General features: G+C 37.6%; 1 protein-coding gene across 2 annotated transcripts in view; it reads right to left on the bottom strand.

Moving 5' to 3' along the window:
* Positions 1–71: 71 nt before the first annotated feature.
* LOC139952108 (transmembrane protein 65-like) overlaps positions 72–22,146 on the bottom strand; it is a 22,275-nt gene continuing 200 nt past the window's right edge. Inside the window, exons 1-8 of one of the 2 annotated variants that reach the window (XR_011787869.1) lie at positions 21,988–22,146; positions 15,470–15,514; positions 12,094–12,161; positions 9,634–9,688; positions 7,798–7,840; positions 7,398–7,503; positions 1,520–5,282; positions 72–1,459 (exon numbers count right to left, since the gene is read on the bottom strand). The exon at positions 21,988–22,146 is cut by the window's right edge and continues 200 nt beyond it. Coding sequence is in view for 1 of the 2 variants with exons in the window: in XM_071951064.1 (XP_071807165.1) it covers positions 5,157–5,282; positions 7,398–7,503; positions 7,798–7,840; positions 9,634–9,688; positions 12,094–12,161; positions 15,470–15,514; positions 21,988–22,146 (602 nt within the window). In the remaining variant the exon portion in view is untranslated. Of the gene's footprint in view, positions 5,283–7,397; positions 7,504–7,797; positions 7,841–9,633; positions 9,689–12,093; positions 12,162–15,469; positions 15,515–21,987 lie in introns of both variants that reach the window. The other variant, XM_071951064.1, reaches the window with a different exon arrangement.

Below are 22,146 nucleotides of genomic sequence, written 5' to 3'. Positions count from 1 at the left end.
TGCAAGATATTCTGAAGTCCCTTTGCACACATGATCAAAATAACAATAATATGCTACATGTGAACTACATGTACATTCTTCTGGTTCATATACATTTATTTCACCTTTCATGATCATTATAATGTTGGCTTTCTACAAATACAGCTAGTCTGAACGATTACTAAACATAGGCCTACTGGTAAAGTGAGGTTACATAATGGTGACAATCAGGAAACAATAAAATAAATATCATTGACCTTTATATGAAAACAAAGTACTTACAATGTACAGTTGAATAAAAATGTATATATAATAGTAAACATATGAAACTGAGTTGTTGCTATTAAACATATAAAAACTGAATGGTTAAAATGCTGTTTTTAGAATGGAATGATAGACAATCTGGAGTAATAAACACATGTAGTTTAGTTATTGCACCAGATTTCATCCAGTGTAATTATTTTAAGTTACCAAGCATTCTCCATCTATCCACAAACTCTGACAACAATTACTGCTTTGTTTTTTTTGCTGCAATGACGTACAAAGCATACATGAATAATGAAACTGTCAATTCAGTCGAGTCGGGTTTCCAGGATGCTGGATTTAACAAATAGAGTGACAAAGTCTTTGTTTGAATTAGCTCAACAATCCAAAATACATTTGTAAATTGCTTGGGAGTAAGTTTACAATTCATTAAAACAATATAATTATCCTATTTTTTTTTTTTTTTAGAGTTTTAAAGGCACTGGGGTGGATTTCACAAAGAGTACGGACTAGTCTTATCTCGAGTTAGGTCGAGTCACTTGTCCTAACTTAGGACTAGCCATGCATTTTTTAAATCTCCTAGTAGGACTAGTCCTAACTCTAAGTGAAATCAACCCCTGGACAGGTTTGGTAGTTGTCAAAGTCCAGTATTCTCACTTGGTGTTCTATATAAAATAGCAAATCTGTGAAAATTTTGACTCAAGGTCAATGAAGTTGCAAGAGAATAATGAAAGAAAAAACACACTTGTTGAAAAAATGTGTGTGCTTTCATATGCCCGAACAAAAGGCTCCAGGCCTGAAGTCTTATAATTTGAGTGAGAAACTAGATCTTTCTCAAAAACTATGTAACTTCAGAGGGAGCCGTTTCTCACACTATTTTATGCTATCAACAGCTCTCCATTGCTTGTTACCATTAACAATTATTTGGATTAATTACAAATAGTGTCCAGTGCCTTTAAGAGTAAGTTTACAATTCATTAAAACAATATTTTATAATCATATCACATTTTGTAGAGTACTAACTATATTTTTTAAAGTGAACTGTTTTTGTCACTTACAGTATGACACCTCTCTATTCTCTTTCATCCCATAGCAATGGGTGAGGAGGTCTCATGGTATATTCACACACACACACATGTACTTACAATTAATACATCTCAACAGCAATCTTTAAACTGAAACATTTACAGATAAAATGCAAACAATAGCTAATGGCCTGACGCAATTTGAAACAATAGCTAATGGCCTGACGCAATTTGAAACAATAGCTAATGGCCTGACGCAATTTGAAACAGCTTACTTTATAATTTGTACAGATTAAACACTAAAGTATGCATCTTTTGCAGATCATACAGACATTAAAATTATTCATCTACGTAAAGCTGTTATAAGTTGTAGGCATGTATTTTTTTTGTTTTTGTTTACTTACGTTCTCTACTTTATAGTACAATTATGAATTCGTTATCTCACTGCAAAGATAACATTGTCGTGTTGAACAAAACCCTTTTTTTAGCCTTTGAGAAAGACTCTGCTAGTGTAGAAATGTCAGGCCATTATAGCTGTTTTTTGCATTAATTTATATCATAGGTCCTTTTAGATGGTAAGCAGTTTGCAACAGCTAATTCTATTTTCTCATTATCAACAATCATGACGTGACTTTTAAATTTGACTAAAGATACAGTGCTCTGGCCTCCGGAGCTAGTCAAACCACACAGCAGTGGACTGACATCTAGAGTGACTACATTTAAAGGGTTTGGGTACTTTTTGTACGACACAAAACACAAAAGTCCATACGTGTGAGTTTAAATTATACAGGGTTTAATGATAATGATGTAGAAAGCTTCCCTTAAAATATTACTTGCTGAGGTGCTTTAGTTTTTGAGAAATGAGTCAAACACTGTCACAACAATTAGTTAAGCATTGAAACGTCTTTACGCGACATTGCTAAAACTATTGCTCTTTCATGTTCACCTGTTTTCCCAAGACTTGATGACTATTAAAGCTGAAATTTCTACAGGTAAATTATATTACATACATCTTCATTCACAGTAAGTAGGGATTCATGTCATGACAAACAATATTGACAAAATGGTATAAAAACAATCATTAAGTTTTATTAAAGTTAAGTCTTATCGGCACTATTCAGCAACTCCAACTTGTTCAAAGATACATAAACTGGCAATAACATCAAGTAAGCATTTGATTTGAATATACATGTACAGTATAGGAACAGGGGTCGATTTCACAAACAGTCCTTAGACTAACTAGTCTTTACTCTTAGTGAAATCCAACTTTAGTGTAACAAGGCCACAAGGAAACAAGAAGTAGAACTTCTTTAATACTTTATTACATTTACCATTTCATTTGTGTCATTATGGCCAATAATTTGAAACATAATTTGTCCACTCAGTACAAACTATTTTTCATAAAGTAATTATAAATTCAGACAAATCTGACATGATGAAGTGATTTTTCTCTTTCCATCAGGACATAATGTGTCTGTGTTGTGCTGGAATTTTCATTAAACACATCTTGCTGTGCAGGGGAGATGTAACAAAAATATATTAATATGCAGATACATTTGCCTTGAAAATCGCCTACATGTAAATAATGTTAATACCATTTTGTTGCTTGTTACAAAGCAAAATCAACAACAACAACTACAGGATTACTGGGTTTGCCCTAAGCTTTCAGTGACTAGTTTGAACTTGAAGGGCCAGTTAGTTTGTCATTTCACTTGTCCACCAGTTTTATGCTGTTCAGTATTTCATTTTAAAATAATAGAGATGCTTAACCAGCCAGCAGGACAACACGCTTTTGATTTACTGGTCCTCTGATATTTGAACTTACTATCATTTGGCCCTTAGTAGGATTCCTATAGACCTTTATCATGCTGTTATCATCTTGGTCATGTTCCTTGTTTCCAATAACAGTTATGAATGCTAGCATTCATTGCGCATGGCACCAGACTATTATTTCGTCCAGCCTCAGGCGGGATCCGAATTGGCGGCTACGGCTACGGCCGGATCGCTGCATCGTCATGCATTGAAGTATAGGACGCCCTTAGCAACACCCCTGGCAACGGTCGTAGCCGCAGCCATAGCCACCAATTCGGCCTAAGTTTGAATACAATGAGTTGGAATGGAGTAAAATCAAGATGACCACATCGTGATAAAGGTCTATTGGTATACTTGCCCATTACATTGACAGATTGCGGGCAGTTCAGTTACAAGTGTTAAACCAAAAGCAGGCAAGGGGTAATATCAATACTGGATGGAAAATTTAGTTATCAGAAACTAGCATTATTAGCACATTACTTAAGTGTATAAAAGACAATAGTTAGACTTTTACAAAATTGCACAAATTGATCATGGCCTAGAATTTAAGAGCACTGGACTCAAACTCTGGTGTTTTGATCAGCAGAGTGTGGGTTCGAGTCCCAGTCATGACACTTGTGTCTTGAAAGGGACAGGTTGCCCTGGATTGGGTGATTGGTCTATGAAAAGCGTTTTTGAATCTGTTTGTCGAGTAAAATATTTGACTCCATAAATTGGAGTGCCGTGTTACTGTAGTCCATGGCATACATGTATAAGGAAAACCGTGAAATTTCGAGGCATTTTTGTGTGGGTCATTATATTCTTCTTTGAAAACATCTTTCTAACCATTGTATTTCATAACAAATGGTTTTAAACGCTTTTAATCCATAGACCAACGCGCCCGATCCAAGGCAACGTTTCCCTTTAAGCAAGACACTTCACCACAATCATTCGTCCTTTGAATGGGACATAAAGCTTTTGGTCCCAAAATTATATTGTAAAAAGAAGGGTTTGCCCCAGTGTTCCTGGTTTGATTGGCAGCATATTTGCGCCACAGCACCTTCTAAGCCATTACATGGTGCTATAAAGGAGCTGGGGTCGATTTCACAAAGAGTTAGGACTACATGTAGTCCTAACTTAGGTCTAGTCTTAAGAGATATGAAAAACGTACGGCTAGTCCTAGGATGAGTAACGCGTCCTACATGTAACTAGAGATAAGACTAGTCTTAACTCTTTGTGAAATCCACCCCTGGTCTCATACATGTAATTCAAATGTAGTCCCATATATACCTTGCAGGAAAATACTGTAAATTAAATTGCCTTGAACATAACCGAGTGACGGAAAAGCAAGATAGATAAGAAGCCACTATCATGGTTATTATAAATATTACTATTACTACTATTATTATTATTATTATTATTATTATTATTATTATTATTATTATTATTATTATTATTATTATTATTATTATTATTATTATTATTATTATTATTATTATTATTATTATTATTATTATTATTATTATTATTATTATTATTATTATTATCATACTGACGACAGTGAGATAGATGGCCTATGGAAGACAACTGCAGCGAAGAGCATGGAGAGGATTGATGGGGACAGGGATAAAGAACAGGCTGGGCAAGAAAGAGGGGTTACATAGAGTAGGAAATAGAGGATTGAAAAGCAGGATTCCAATAGGACTGGCTCAGATAAGAAAACAGTTTCCTGTCCTTCAATTTATTTAACTATTTCCTACAAAATCATCTTCACAATTTAATTGAGTAAACTCAAAACTTGAATGGGCAGAGATGACCTAATCAAAATGGTGCTATACGTCTTGAGCAAAGACTAGGTGTTTCACTCAACAATGATTAGTGCAAAAACACAATTGACACTGTAAGTAAAACATGCATACATGTACATCATTAATTTATTGCATGATTAAAAAACCTCACATAACACTCTAGAAATTGTATCTCAAATCTCAGCATGTTTACCTTGAATAATATGCAAACAATCTAATGTAGATGAGTTTGTGCATATATAATTATTGCAAAGTGTTACTTAGATTTGCATCCAAGCTGGAAATTCTGTCATTTGTCTCCGTCATCAGAAATGTCGCCCTCTTTTGATGAATCTTCAGCCTCTATTCTGGTCTCTAGGAAGAGAAGTGGGAACATTCCGATGAGGCAACCAACTGCCAAGCCAACGGCCCGACCCTGCATCAAACAATATTCAGATAACAAATTCAAATAACTACAGCCTTTGATTATTGCAATGAGTCTTGTGAAACAGACAATAAAGCCCGATTCATACTTCCTGCGAATGTGATACGAATTTTGAAGTCACAAATTCGTAACAAATAATTCACATCAGTTGACTTGTGCTTAACTCAACAAAAAAAAACATGCAAAAACAGTCCTGTGGTGCTTCGCATTCGCATTGGCAGGAAGTATGAACCGGGCTTTGTTCTACAAAACCCTATTTGGCATGTTTGTCAAAGCTCCTTACATAAATACCTCAGACAGTTTCGCTAATCCTATTTGTGGAGGGCGGGTCATGTGGGGGTGTTTAAAAGGTTGAAAATGACCAGCTGGAGCTGTTTATAACTGGTTGTTTTCCGATATGTTTGTGCGGGTTAGCCCAGAACCTCAGGGGTGATCGATCTTGCCGTGCCATTTTGGCCCATGAATACGAGGATACATACTACTACTGCTACGCGCACCGGTGCATAACCAAAAACTTTCTCAGTCATAAAAATGCAACACACGTGCAGAGCTCAAGGATATTGGAAAACGGATAAGTTTTACAGAGTTTCTTACTTTATTACGCTATTTACAACCAAAAAGGCATTTATGAATGGGAATAAAAGAGTAGTGACTCGTTCTTAAAGGAACACGTTGCCTTGGACCGGTCAAGTTGGTCTTTGAAAAGCATTTGTTATAAAGTGCATATGGTTGGAAAGATGTTTTTTAAAAGTAGAATACAATGATCTACACAAATATGCCTCGAAATTGCGTGGTTTTCCTTTGAACTCGTTGACTAACACAGTCGGCCATTTATGGGAGTCAAATTTTTGATTCCCATAAATGGCCAAACGTGTTAGTTCGCAAAGCAAAAGGAAAACCACACAATTTCGAGGCAAATTTGTGTGGATCATTGTATTCTACTTTTAAAACAGCTTATCAACCATATGCATTTTATAACAAACTCGTCCGACTGAACCAACGTGTTCCTTTAAACTGCCGTTTAAAACCTTGGGTCTTGGCCGTGCGGTAAAGGCCCCGTCGCTACCCTTTTATTCCCTTAGTAATGTTTGTTATGGCTAAATATCAACCAGGATAAGAACATGCTGGTGAAATTGTGACAAACTATTCCTTACTGCTGTCTATCATGGAGCATGCAAAATAACCAATAAACCCAAGGCATTTTGTGTAGTATAGAATCTTTACTTTTTGGATGACTACATGTAAGTTAATTTCTGACCTCTAATTTCTAATAAACACGCCATCCACGCATGCTACTTGTGATCATTTTAGTCAAACTCAGTCTTAATGAAAATATAAACAAAAAGGAAAGTCATTGATAAGTTTGGCAGCTTGGCCAATAATGAATTTCAGCCAATGCCTTTTAAAGTCTTCTTAACCCCCACACAGCAAACAAACACAATGTGCATAATGAAAGTAAAAAACTTCTAAAAGGCTGATAAATATCCAAGATGGCCACCACTTCATAAAATTATGCTATTTGAAACTTGACAAAGTACAAAATGGTCAAATCTGTTGTCTTCAATACTGTGGATACCACTGTACATCATTCCATCATGATTTACAGAAAATCTATGTCAAAGTCAGCAACAAATGTTAATCCAGAAGTTTTGTTCTCTGCAAACAAATACGATGCAAAATTATACAAAGTTTCATGTTTCTGAAGCTTATACGTAGGTTGTTCAGCCTGATCAATTTCAACTCTATGAGTTTGAATGGTTCTAAAGTTAGACCGAATCGGGTAACCCGGAAAAGTTAAACCATCGAGTTGGGGGGTGGGGGGGTTTATCTTTTATTTAAAAAAACCACATCCTGTTAAACTCACAACAGACGACCCATTGACCTCCGTAGTTGTTACGTAACACACGAAGACCATTGACCTCGACAACAAACTGGAGGGGAGAGTCTGCTTTGACCTCTTACCAAAGATAAACCATACCGGGTTAAACTCTGTGCTGTCTGAGCACAAGGGGAATAAATATTTACAACTGCCTCCTCGCTGCTCAGAAAGTAAAACTTTGTACCCTGTCTGAACATACATGTACATTGTACCCATAGTCAACTTACCAATCCTGCACTCCACCTTGTTTTCCTCATCACAGCTTGTTCTGGGGTTAGTTCTTTAGGTTGGACACCAATCCTATGTGCTATTGACTCAACATAACCAGCCAACCTGTATAACAAAGAGCACAAACATTCAAGTGTGTGTTTCAAAAATGGAAGTGTATTGTGGGGGAATTAAACTACACACTGTACTGTACATGTATGTATGTATACATGTACCATGTTTTTTTCAGCACAAACACTTATTCACAATCAGAATACAGTACGCTCTCTACAGACGGGTCAGGACTAGTTGCTGTTTTCACACTGCATCATTGTGACAAGCTCAAACAGTTTGTTTGACAATAAAATAAACTGAAATAAATATTTGGATACATTTTTTAATATTCCAAAATGGACTTACCCAACACCAGCCAGATCAGATATCAGATTGCCAAGAGCAGCAGCTAATAATAAATGGGAGATTAAAACAAGATTCAAACTTACAAAATATCAATACACAGAATTCATAAATACGTCAGACCTTTTGGCTATTCCTATTGGTGGAGAGCGCGTCACGTGGAGGTGTTTAAACCTTTGATAATGACCAGTATTTATAACGAACTGTGAGTGGATACTCCGCGCTAGTCTTGGTGCAAGACGTTTCTTGTTGTGGGCGATGCGGGCGCTGTCGGTGAGTTGGCCGCGCTGTGTGTGAAAGGAAAACGAGAACGTGTTGCACCAAGACTATACGCGCATGCGCACGAATGGAGCCGGACACTGTCGGAAATAGGCGTCTTTGTAATAACAATGCAACACACGAGCGTCGTATATGTACATGTACATGTACATAGCTCAAGCACGTCGGAAACGGATAAGTTTTAGAGTTTCTTACTTTATTACGCCTTTTAACCAAAAAGACATATGAATGGGAATAATAGAGTAGTGACTAGTTCTTTCGTCATGGCCGTTTAAAACAACCCGGTTCTAAATGGCCGTGAAAGAACGAGTCGCTACCCTTAATTCCCTTATTAACACACCCCTTACAAAAATTCTGCCTTTATCATTGGTTTAGAGCGCGTTCACATGATACTGTATGTCTTTGTTTTACTAGAAACCCGGCAGCCGTGTGATAGTCGCTTGCCATGCAATAGTCAAAAGACTATTACATTGCGCGCATGGTACCCAAACATCTTTTTTACCACCTCAAACCCAATCAGTTGTGCATCTGTGTACCTGAAATGGGCGTACGAATGTTACGTGTACGAGGATGATGAATAGTCTGTTGGTGTGTTATAAAACAAAAACTGACTGCTTTAACTCGTGCTATGGTTAAAACTCTAAATTTAATTTAAAACTTTAACTCCCTCGGTGACCCCCAGACCCTTCCATTTTCCCTCGTCTGCACCTTGAGAAAACTATAGAGCGCTCCAGGATCACCTCGGGAGTCATAGTTTTAACCCTAACACTCGAAGCAGTCAATGTTTGTATACTACAAGTAGTAGACTTTTGGATTGGTTGTTTTTCTTCTTATTTTTAGCAGATATGCTTTTAGATCAATGTTGTTGGCCATGACATGAATCCCTGCCAGCCTGCTCTCAGGATTCAAATATTTCTTACACAAAATGACTACAATTTCTTACTAAAGAACAGTTGTTCTGTTATCACTTATTTTCTTAGTTTTTAGCAGATGCTTTGTCTATTTGACTTCAAACTATTTGCATCAATATGGGCTTATTTTCAAAATTAACTTGTCGTCATGGTGCTTTGATAATAATTCATCAGTTAACACATATTCACTTCAATAGGTTGACAGAGTGTAACAACGGCCAGTGACAACGCCCTATCCCAAAAGTACATATGTGACTAGGATATTTTCATATCCATTCAAAATAATTTTATTTTTTAACAATTTTATATTGATAATAGGTACATGAAATTATTATTTGTTTTCTCAGGTGAAACACAGTTTTAACAACTAAATGCATACATTTACTCAAACTTTTCCATGGACAGTCAATCGAAGAAGGTAATACAATGACCCCACAGACCCTTGTCATTTGATTGGTTGAACACACATGCTACAAGTCATCCACAATTTAATATTAGAGTCCAATATGGATTTAACTATTGAATGCTTCACAGCAGTTTCTAAAGAAATTGTTCCTCTGGAACTAGGATAATCTACATACTGTAGTTAGTACTACATGTAATAGGCCTACTAAATTCAAAAATCAACATTACAGAAGAGTTGTGTTACCTGCCATTGTTGATATGCCAAGCGTTATTCCTATTGTTAAATCTATGTAATCACCCTGAAATAAAGGCAAGAAGAAAATAGATTTATAAGTAAGAGATGTCTTTGAACTACCTACAGTAAATTAGCAATTTTGTTGTCTATGGCCATTTGCAAAATCCTCATACACCATTTTTAATCAGTAGGCCTAATGAACAACACTTTGTTTTGTGTTTTTCATTCAACCTTCACTTACACTTTGGTTTAATTTCACTGATTGTTTGTTTGTTTGGGTGTTTGTTTGTTTCTAAGTTTTTTCGAGGGATTGTTAGTTGTTTGAGGGATTTTTGTTTTAAAATTGCATATATTGCCTAATCTGTAAAATACAGGTTTTCAAGGCTAATTTCAGCAATAATTAAAGGCGGTGGACACTATTGGTAATTACTCAAAATAATTATTGGTATAAAACCTTTCTTGTTGACGAGTAATGGGGAGAGGTTGACATGGTTGATGGTATAAAACATTGTGAGAAACGACTCCCTCTGAAGTGCCATAGTTTTGAGAAAGAAGTAATTTTCCACGAATTTGATTTTGAGACCTAAGATTTAGAACTTGAGGTTTTGAAATCAACCAACTAAACGCACACAACTTCGTGTGACAAGGCTTATTTTCTTTCATTATTATCTCTCAACTTCGATGACTGATTGAGCTCAAATTTTCACAGGTTTGTTATTTTTAAGCATATATGTTGAGATACATGTACACCAACTGTGAAGGCTAGTCTTTGACAATTACCAATAGTGTCCACTGCCTTTAAATAGCAATTGATAATAACCTTTTCCAAGAAGCTTATCATGTAGCTACTTTTGCACTCACTTTTTTTTGTGCACACATGACTTAGATCATCTTTTCAGTTTCACTTTTAGTCATTCTATTTCACTTAAAGGCATAAACCACCAAATTCCATTCTTCAGTTGAATATTGCTACTACAGTACATTGTACATGTACATGTACCTAATTACATGTAATATTTCTAACAATGGCAGCCATACAAACAATAGAATGCTAGACTGGATCTTATGTATAAAACTTATGATGTATGATGTAAAGCGCTCAAATCGCATGGGCACCGCCATGTTGTTTTTAATGGTAAGTGGTGCCCGCACCCTGTTAAAATGATGGGGTCAATTTCGGGGTACCCGTGGGTTGGGGATAATGTGTTGTTTGTGACGTCACAGTCAAAGCGCGAGCGTCCAGTAACTTCGCACGTACAAATGCAGTAAAAAACAGTGCATGGGGGAGGGGAGCTAGGCACGACGACAGAACGAAGGCTGGTGGGGGTTATTAAAGCACGTTGCGGCATCCCGCTATTCTTTTATTCAAAACCTTAGAGTATATAATGTGTATAACTTTGTAGTTGAGTGCAGGCGTCCTTTGTGATGTCACAGTCACAGCGCGACCGTCCAGTAACTTCGCACGTACAAATACAGTAAAAAACAGTGCATGGGGGAGGGGAGCTAGGCACGACGACAGAACGAAGGCTGGTGTGCTATACATTATACTCAGAGTACATGTACACGTATAAACGATAAAGGGCTAAAGGCAATATGAATCAGAAAGCATAGGACATCGAATGTAAACATTTGAAAATGTTTGCTTTTGATGAAATTGAACATTGCATTTGACTCCCATGGAACATGCAGTACAGGTAAAAAAAATGTAAAAAGTTTAAAAACCTGACATATAAAAATATACTTAAACTTTAAAAATGCCTTGATGATATTAATGAAAATGAACAGGCCGTAGACATCATTGTTTTAAGTGTTGTAGCATTTTTCGTCTTCAAATTCCCAGAGCTCATTAAAGCGGTTGTAATACAACAGGTTTGTTGCATGACAAAAAGGCAAGCATGCTTTACTTTTGTTGTTATTTAAAAAATCATTATTTAAATACCATTAATTTAGTTTTTGAAAAATACACATAAAGTAGGTAAAATTGCTGTCATGATCATTATTTTTTAATACCATTAATTTAGTTTTTGAAAAATACACATAAAGAAGGTAAAATTGCTGTCATGATCATTATTTTAATACCATTAATTTAGTTTTTGAAAACTACACATAAAGTAGGTAAAATTGCTGTCATGAGTGGGTTTCCTTTTGAACCAACCAGCTGTATCCTGGTTCTTTCTTCAATTTTCCCATTTGATGTTGTTGTTGGTTTTTCCCCACTGAAACATAATCACCAAACTTGATTAAATATTCACATGAAGGTTTGGTTATTGTGTGGTCATAGAAAGGAGAAGATCTTCTTGCATACATGTACACAGTTACCATGGTAACATGTACATCATGAAGGAAGGAGTTTAGATTGCGTTATGGACATGTACATTTAAAAACACATAGTGTCAGGGTCTTATGGGAGGTACCTCAAAAAACTAGTAAGAGTGAATCTTATCTTAAATAATGAGCAAATTGACTTACCGCAACGATCATAATTGCGTTGTCCAAGAAGCCAAAACCAATAAATGGAATGCCATTACTGAGTGCCACTGTCAATGAAAGCAAGACAATTTACAATCAATTTATTCATTTGATCTCATGTAAAGCACATTGAGACGGTTAATGTGAAATGCGCTAGTTAAATGCAAATTAAGGGCACACAATACACGTAGCCTACATCATGAAAAGAAAGAACCACTGATTAAATTCAATCAAAATAATAGTTGATAGTTAGTGGAACATGCAGTCTAGTGTTTGTTAAATCTACCTGAGTTCATTTTTGAATCTACCATCTGTTTAAATTAACTGGTCAGGAAACACGCAACTTATAAATTGTTTTGTAAATATTTAGTAAAATAAATTTACACAATTGTTCTACATAATTTTATGTATGGACCCAACAACACACTTAGAGCACTGGTTCAATAGTTTCAACATTGACCAAGTATCAAATGCTCTGATGTTTTTAAAAGTAACAAAAGGGATCCATTTTACAAAGTGTTCTTTAATTAACCCATGTTTATAAAGCTGTCTTTAGCACTGCAGCATCGACATCCATTGTTGTCAATTTGCCAGCGTTATTAATTTCCCTGAAGTTCAAGGCTATGCATTAAAATAGACTCTATTGTGTAATATGCCTGTTAAGTGTTATCTGTACGTATACTGATGAGCACTGAACGATGCTTATAAATATTGCGTTTGGCTTAAGGGCATCGTTGGTATTGTCAAAGACCAGTATTCTCACTTGGTGCATCCCAACATATAATTTGTACAAACATAAATTGACAAATCTGTGAAAATGAGGATTCAATCGGTCTTCAAAGTTGTGAGAGAATAATGGAAGAAAAAACACCCCCGTTACACAAATATGTGTTTTTTCAGATGCATTTATAACAAACAGATAAAAGACCTGAAACCTTGTACTATTTGACTGTTTGAGTGAGAAATTACCTTTTTCTCAAAAACAATGTTAATTCAGAGGGAGCTGTTTCTCACAACAGCTCTCCATTGCTGATTTGAGAACAATTATTTTAAGTAATCAAAAATAGTGTCCAGTGCCTTTAAATAAATTTGACAGTCATTCATGTAACTATTCTCATTGAGTTGGGGTTGTGACAGACTACTGCAGAGCGAAAAAAATTTAGAAAAAGATCGGCGCCCACAATTATCTGCTAAAATCTCAGCAGGAAAATACACACTCAACAATGCACAGTACATACACTATGACTACTCCATGCTATTTCATATGCTTTTTTATAGTGCTTTAAAAGGCACTGAACACGTTTGGTAATTGTCAAAGACCAGTATTCTCACTGGTGTATACTGATAACCTGCTTAAAATAACAAGCCTGTGAACATTTGGACTTAATTGGTCATTGAAGTTGCAAGAAAATGATGAAAAAAAAACACCCTTGTTGTAAAAAATAGTGTGCTTTCAGATCGGAATAAAAAGCTTCTGGCCAGAAAGCTTTAATTATTTTAGTGAGAAATAACCTCTTTTAAAACAAATATGTTACTTCAGAGGGAGCCATTTCTCACATTGTTTTATCAACAGCTCTTCATTGCTCGTTACAAAGTAAGGTTTCATGCTAACTATATATTTTGATTTCTTACCAAACGCGCACAGTACCTTTAATACAAAAAACTGGTCCATGGTACTACATGTACATGTACATGATGTACCCTGTAAGCTCATCAATACCAAAATACCACAACTAAGGACAACAGGTCTAATAAAGGTTTGTAAAGTACTGAAACTAATATGCATTCAAAGGATATTCTGAATAATTACCAACCAACCACCCAACATACAAAGTGTAACACCCAACCACCCAACATAAAGTGTACCTCCAAAACACCCCACATGAAATGTACCAACCAACCACCCAACATACAAGTGTAACACCCAACCACCCCACATAAAGTGTACCTCCAAAACACCCCACATGAAATGTACCATCCAACCTCCCCACATGAAGTGTAACACCCAACCACCCAACATAAAGTGTACCTCCAAAACACCCCACATGAAATGTACCATCCAACCTCCCCACATGAAGTGTAACACCCAACCACCCAACATAAAGTGTACCTCCAAAACACCCCACATGAAATGTACCATCCAACCTCCCCACATGAAGTGTAACACCCAACCACCCCACATAAAGTGTACCTCCAAAACACCCCACATGAAATGTACCATCCAACCTACCCACATAAAGTGTAACACCCAACCACCCCACATAAAGTGTAACACCCAACCACACCACATGAAGTGTAACACCCAACCACACCACATGAAGTGTAACATCCAACCACCCCACATGAAATGTACCATCCAACCTCACACATGAAGTGTAACACCCAACCACCCAACATGAAGTGTAACAGCCAACTACCCAACATGAAGTGTAACACCCAACCGCATCACATGAAGTGTAACACCCGACCACATCACATGAAGTGTAACACCCAACCACCCCACATGAATTGTACCATCCAACCTCACACATGAAGTGTAACACCCAACCACCCAACATGAAGTGTAACACCCAAACACCCCACACGAAGTTTAACACCCAACCAACCCACACGAAGTTTAACACCCAACCAACCCACACGAAGTGTAACACCCAACCACATATAACATGAAGTGTAACACCCAACCATCCCACATAAAGTGTAACACCCAACCACCCCACATGAAGTGTAACACCCAACCACATCACATGAAGTGTAACACCCACCACACCACATGAAGTGTAACACCCAACCACATCACATGAAGTGTAACACCCACCACACCACATGAAGTGTAACACCCAACCACCCAACATGAAGTGTAACACCCAACCACCCAACATGAAGTGTAACACCCAACCACCCCACATGTAGTGTAACACCCACCACACCACATGAAGTGTACACCCAACCACATCACATGAAGTGTAACACCCACCACACCACATGAAGTGTAACACCCACCACACCACATGAAGTGTAACACCCAACCACATCACATGAAGTGTAACACCCAACCACATCACATGAAATGTACCACAAAACCATTCCACATTAAGTGTACCCAGGGGTGAGAGTCATTTTTAGCGAAAAAGTCTGAAACTTGGACACAAATTCAAAGGTGTTGAAATTAGACCATTGTAACCACTGGGGTTAAAGATTCCGCAGAGCTTTTTTAAACAGTATCTTAAGCACTAGAGAAGTAGACCATTGAGCAGGATTTCTTTTGCATGATTTTCTTCACCACATCGACATAAAAAGTCTGAATTCAGCCAAAAGTCTGAACAATCTCATCCATGTGTACATCAAAATCTATTAAGTAGAATTACAAACTTACCAAGTCTCAATTGGGCTTTTGTTGGGGGAACTACTTCTTCTTTATCTGTGGACATAAAGCAGTAATAAATGTTTTAGAATTCCATTTTTACAAGTAAAGTTTTTGAAAGTATATATTGAGGGAACTATGACTTTACCACAATGTGTATCTCACAGAAAACAAAACCATCACGAGTTCACCTGAGAGTACCATACTACATAGTAACAGTACTCATAATATAATGTGGTAGCACTAGCAGTATCAGTGGGCATAATATTAAAGTGGATTTTTAAAACCAATCTCATAATCTTCATCAACACAACATGCCCAACCAAACATTCCGAAAATGGAAAATGTAAACTCAAACCAGCTTATGTGCCAGTGACTATGACACTCATACTTTATGCAAACTCTTGCCAAATTGTGCTTTCGCCAGCTTGTACTACAACCAACTCCTACTCCAACCAACTCCTACTCTAACCAACTCCTACTCCAACCAACTCCTACTCCAACCAACTCCTACTCCAACCAACTCCTGCTCCAACCAACTCCTGCTCCAACCAACTCCTGCCCCAACCAACTCCTGCCCCAACCAACTCCTACTCCAACCAACATGACCAACTCCTACTCCAATCAACTCCTACTCCAACCAACTCCTACTCTAACCAACTCCTACTCTAACCAACTCCTACTCCAACCAACTCCTACTCCAACCAACTCTTACTCCATTCAACTCCTGCTCCAACCAACTCCTACTCCAACCAACTCCTACTCTAACCAACTCCTACTCTAACCAACCCCTACTCCAACCAACTCCTACTCCAACCAACTCCTACTCCAACCAACTCCTACTCTAAACCAACTACTACTCCGACCAAGTCCTGCTCCAACCAACTCCTACTCTAACCAACTCCTACTCCAACCAACTCCTACTCCAACCAACTCCTACTCCAACCAACTCCTACTACGACCAACTCCTACTCCAATCAACTCCTACTCCTACCAACTCCTACTCTAACCAACCCCTACTCCAACCAACTCCTACTCCAACCAACTCCTACTCCAACCAACTCCTACTCTAAACCAACTACTACTCCGACCAAGTCCTGCTCCAACCAACTCCTACTACGACCAACTCCAACTCCAATCAACTCCTACTCCTACCAACTCCTAGGAATACAAACCTGGTTATAATCTTTAAAAAATTAGACGACTGAAGTATCCAGCAGGCAGAGTTGAAGGAAGGACATTCCATGTCTGGTTTCCTCTAAATTTGAAAAACAAAGTATGCCTGCCTCTGTCCTGGGAATTGGAAGTACAATGTTTCTGCCTGAATTGGCTCCGGTGATAAATGGTTCATCAGAAACTTTAATAAAATACAAAAAAAAACATTTTACAAATAAGAAGAGCCCTGTTAATGCTTAAAAACCCAAAGTGTTCAAGTTCATCAGAAACTTTAATAAAATACAAAAAAAAACATTTTACAAATAAGAAGAGCCCTGTTAATGCTTAAAAACCCAAAGTGTTCAAGTGTTTCTTCCTACATACATACATTAAGAGCAAGGTGGAGTCTGCGCCAAGTTAAAGATCAACTTGAACTTGAACCCAGGCTGGTTGACCATTGGTTGACTGCTGTGGTCGACCATTTGGAACCAGCCTCATGACCAGTGGTTCCTTCAGTAGTCCCAATAGCCTGTTCCATACTAACAATGTGTTAAGCGCAGAAAGTAACCAGTTACACTACAGGGTGTTTCAAAAGTATACATTTGGAAAAATGTGTCCCAAATGGATTTTTTTATAAGTTTCCAAAAATCTGGCACTAAGTATTGGTGAATCAAGGTCATAGCTTTTTAATTTCTACCAAATTGACCCTCAGCTGTTCCGCATGAGTGAGCACTAGCTAATTACTTTTGTCAGATTTTGATTGGCTTGCGCATTAAAGTGAAAAGATTTTAACAGAATCAAACACCGTTGTAGGGAAGGTGAGGCATACTGTGCTTTGTTGCTAACAAATTTGCTAAGAAATCAGATGAACCCTCAGTCCTCCATGAGTCTACCAAGTTCAGACGCAGGCCAAATGGAAATCATCATGAGGAATGCAACATTGGATGTTTGCAGCAGATCGACCAGTTCTTGGTCGGCCAGATCATTTTTTGTCAGATTATGACTTGCCTGGTACTTCATAACATTTTTGTAAAGTGTTACTCGTGTTGAACAGCGAATGTTTGTCGGAACCCTTGAAGCACTGCAGAGACACTGTTAGTACGATGGTACTAGATGTAATACCAGAAAGAATCTCTGTTGTGGTGTGTACGGTGGACGAACCAGGTTACAAAAGTACTCAATTCAGTGCATGAAGGTTGAAATGTACAAAGATGACTAGCAGTTTTATACCAAAGCTTGACATTATGCAATATCACATCATTGAAAATTTGTGAGCAGCAAAGCACACCCCACCTTCCCTACAAAGCTGTTTGATTCTGTTAAAACCCTTTCACCCTTGTGCGCAAGCCAATTAAAATCCAATTGGGATATATTTTTCTAAATGTACGTGTATACTTATTTTTGAAACACCCTGTATATTGAAAAGGCGAAAGGCAATGGAGTGTTGAGTACGGTGGTTTCGATGGTTGACTAGGCTTCCAAATGATTCGTTCGAGTGACTGCATCACTGCGCATACGTTGCATACAATCAAGAGTCCACTAAATGTGTTCACTCTAACTTGCTCTATGGATGTAAGTTGATCCCAACCAAGTGTCTCGTGTACTTTGCTGGTGTGAGATGTTTGGGGAACCTTGGGATGTCTAGATTCTATTCAACAGAACCTTGGGATGTCTAGATTCTATTCAACAGTTCTATATCAAGATGTGTCGTTGAAGAGCTATTCCAAATTAAGTCACAGTTTACGCAAACTGAGGGAAAAATCAATGATTTCACCAAGTGATTTAGAGTATAGAGTGGGGGATTTTTTTTCATCTATTAATAACACCAAGCCATTTGAACACAGATGGGTTCTGATTAATTTCAGATTAATTCAATTAATAAGACTATTTCAATTTAGGATTAATTTAGACACATGTGTACTTGACGCAAGGTGTCTAAAAAGCACAATGTTTATGAAACTATGGTTCCTTACAAGTTTTTCAGAGGATCCAACAGCAATGTTTTGGTTTTACCGATATAAAGAGAAAGTCTGTATGTTTTAAGCCAAACATTTATGTCTGAACTAAGGTTTAGAGTGATTGACTTAATTAATAATAAATGAATGACCAAATCAAAAAAGAATTAAATTTATAACCATTCGCGGTCAATCAACCTTATTCCTTTTTGTAATTTGCACAACCGTAAGAGACCCTGCTAGGGTTGAAACATAGTGCATGTTTGATAAAATCAGGACTAGTACTGAGCAAACCATATTTCACACAAGTATTGACTGCATTCTAGCATCACAACACTATGTGCTTACAATAGGTGACATTTCCAAATTGGACTCCCACTTTCTCATATTTTCTTTTATTATCAAATTAAAAAGTGTTATTCACTTAAAATTAGTTTTTGCTTTTGGTAATAATTGGTGAAAAAGTGTAAGTTTGATCATTGGATACAGAAAGTTGTTCACATTGAAAATCATTTTAAATTTACAGTATAGTCGTTTGACCAGTTCGGGATCATTGACCAGCTTTTCAGATCTGCACTCACTTTAAACATGTACTTCTCACATCGCCAATTTCTGTTGATGCTGTGAATAAACAACCCCCCCCCCCCCCCCCCCAAAGGGTGGCAACGTATCAACAAATAAATTAAGGCAACTTTTCGGAAGTTTGCCTGCAATACATGTATTTATATTAAAAAGAAGAGTTGGTTGAAAAAGCTGTTAAAACTTTTCACCTTCAATTTGAAAATCAGGGCGAATGTCAAATGTGAAGAATGTGTAAGAAATATTTCTTAAAACAACTTTTAGGGGGTTTCGTACCCTTGACCAGTTTGGGATAAACTTAACATCTCTTTGCGTCAAATGGTGGCGCACTCAGTCAGGTAAAATAAAATTGTACGCCTACTCTATAATTGCTTTTAAGGGGCTGTGGAACAGTCTTCACAAGGTACGTATAAAAAAAAACTAATCGTCTGTGGGACGGTTTAAAGGCTCTTTTAGAACACCGCTGGTTTCCCAATACTCGGCTTAGTTTCCATTTAATTCCAGCCTCCTCCTTTTTTCAAAACTCCGCCCTCATCGTTGTTATTATACCACTTCATTTTAGTGGTATTAATTAAAGGCACTTGACACTATTGTTAAATACTCAAAATAATTAGCATAAAAACTTACTTCATATCAAGGAATGGGCTGTTGATAGAGACATGCATTGTGAGACACGGCTCCCTCTGAAGTAACATAGTTTTTGAGAAAGTAGTAAAACTTAAACATTTGAATTGAATTTGAGACTTCAATTGAGGTCTTGAATTCAAGGAATCTGAAAGCACACAACTTGTGCGACAAAGCTTGTTTCTTCATTTATTCTTTTGCAACTTCAATAACCAATTGAGTTCAAGTTTTCACAGGTTTTTTATTGTATTATTGAGATACACAAAGTGAGAAGACTTTATTATTATAAAAATAATGTTTATTTTTGTCCTCTTTGAGTTTTCTCATCTGACTTTGACTTTGAGTAATTTTAGATAGATTTATTTTATATCATTATGAATGAAAAGGTGGTGGCAGGGTACGGAAACTATCCTTTTTTGTCAGTGGACACTTGGTGAGGTAATATCATGTCGAACTTATAAAACGTGTTTGTTTAAGACGGCAACAAAAAACAAACAAAATAGTCAGCAGAAGAATTGATCTAAAATAAAAATAGAACTGTTCAATTTTCAATTGAATTTGTTAAATGACTGTTCACTGAAACGGAATAATATCATCTGCAACCGTGCAAACTCAGGAGTAACTATAGAATACAGGTACACTCGGAGCTCTATCTGCGCCTCCGCGGAGGCGGAGTCGCGGTCACGTACGTTTTAAGTAACTTGGTCGTAGCATCCATAGACTGGAGGAAGAAAATAGCTGGTCATACTATACTACTTGATTGTATCGAGTACGATTGATAAATACAACAGATAAAATGTTAGGGTCGTAGGGAGTCAAAGTGTGACAGGAGTGGTGAGGTAGGTGAAGTAGGCGATAGAGGGCGTTTTAGGAAGACGTGCATTTGATGCAATCGTGAAGACGGGGAAGCTGGAGGCGTGGAGGCGTGGAGGCGCGGTGTTGAAAATGGCCGATAGAGGGCGTCTTTAGGATGACGAGCATATGATGCAATCGTGAAAACGGGGAAGGTGGAGGCGCGGAGTCGCGGTGTTGGCAATGGCCGATAGAGGGCGTTTTTAGGAAGACGGGCATTTGATGCAATCGTGAAGACGGGGAAGGTGGAGGAAAGGAGGCGTGGAGGCGCGGAGACGAGGTGTGGACAATGGCCGATAGAGGGCGTCTTTAGGAAGACGAGCATATGATGCAATCGTGAAGACGGGGAAGGTGGAGGCGCAGAGGCGCGGAGGTGCGGAGGCGCGGTGTTGGCAATGGCCGATAGAGGGCGTTTTTAGGAAGACGGGCATATGATGCAGTCGTGAAGGCTTCTTGCTTCTTTTGAAATAATCCTCTAATGGGGTGAAGTGTATTAGGGCTATAATAATAATAGTTGTACGGAATTCGGGCTTTATTTCCCTTTTTTAAATAATCCTCTAATGAGGTCAAGTGTATAAGGGCAATACTAATAATTGTACGGAATTCGGGCTTTCTTTCCCTTTTTTAAATAATCCTCCTATGGGGTCAAGTGTATTAGGGCAATGTTAATAATTGTACGGAATTCGTGCTTTCTTTCCCTTTTTTAAATAATCCTCTAATGGGGTCAAGTGTATCAGGGCAATGTTAATAGTTGTATGGAATTCGGGCTTTCTTTCCCTTTTTTAAATAATCCTTTAATGGGGTCAAGTGTATTGGGGCAAAAATGATAATTGTACGGAATTCGGGCTTTCTTTCCCTTTTTTAAATAATCCTCTAAAAACTAATGGGGTCAAGTGTATCAGGGCAATATCAATAATTGTACGGAATACGGGCTTTTTTCCCCTTTTTTAAATAATCCTCTAATGTATTAGGATTCGGCCTTTAATTATTTCCCTTTTGGAAATAATCCTCTTTTGGGCTAATATGTAGTACGGCAATATTAATAGTTATTAATTATTTGTACGGAGTTCCCATAATTATTGAAATAATCATCTAATGGTCTTGTGAGTTATCGTATAAAATAAATTGACAACACAGCTGCGCATTAGCTATAGCGCAGTTGTGTATTTTGGAGCCTATCGAGGGCCCTGTTGTGCATCTTTCAGAGTGCTCCCTAAGTTGGCAAATATTTATAGTTAAGCAACAGAGCGCGACCTCAACTCCGGTGTACTGTGTACGTATGAACGTCACCGCGACTCCGTCTCCGCGGAGGCGCAGTGGAAGCTTCGAAGTGTACCTGCATTCTATAGTTGTACCCAAACTCACCTTTTTTTTGATGTAATTCCTGCAGTTTTTGAAGCTCGGCTAGAACAAGGGTCCTCTCGTTGGGAAATAAAGACACGACGAAGTCTTTGCACTTATCCTGCGTGTCCAATGCATGCCTCCCACGGAAAAAACGATGTTGATGATATGTGTACTGGAATC

The sequence above is a fragment of the Asterias amurensis genome, chromosome 20 (genome assembly GCF_032118995.1).
Source record: "Asterias amurensis chromosome 20, ASM3211899v1".
NCBI lineage: Eukaryota > Metazoa > Echinodermata > Asteroidea > Forcipulatida > Asteriidae > Asterias > Asterias amurensis.
This window is presented reverse-complemented; position numbering and strand designations above follow the sequence as displayed.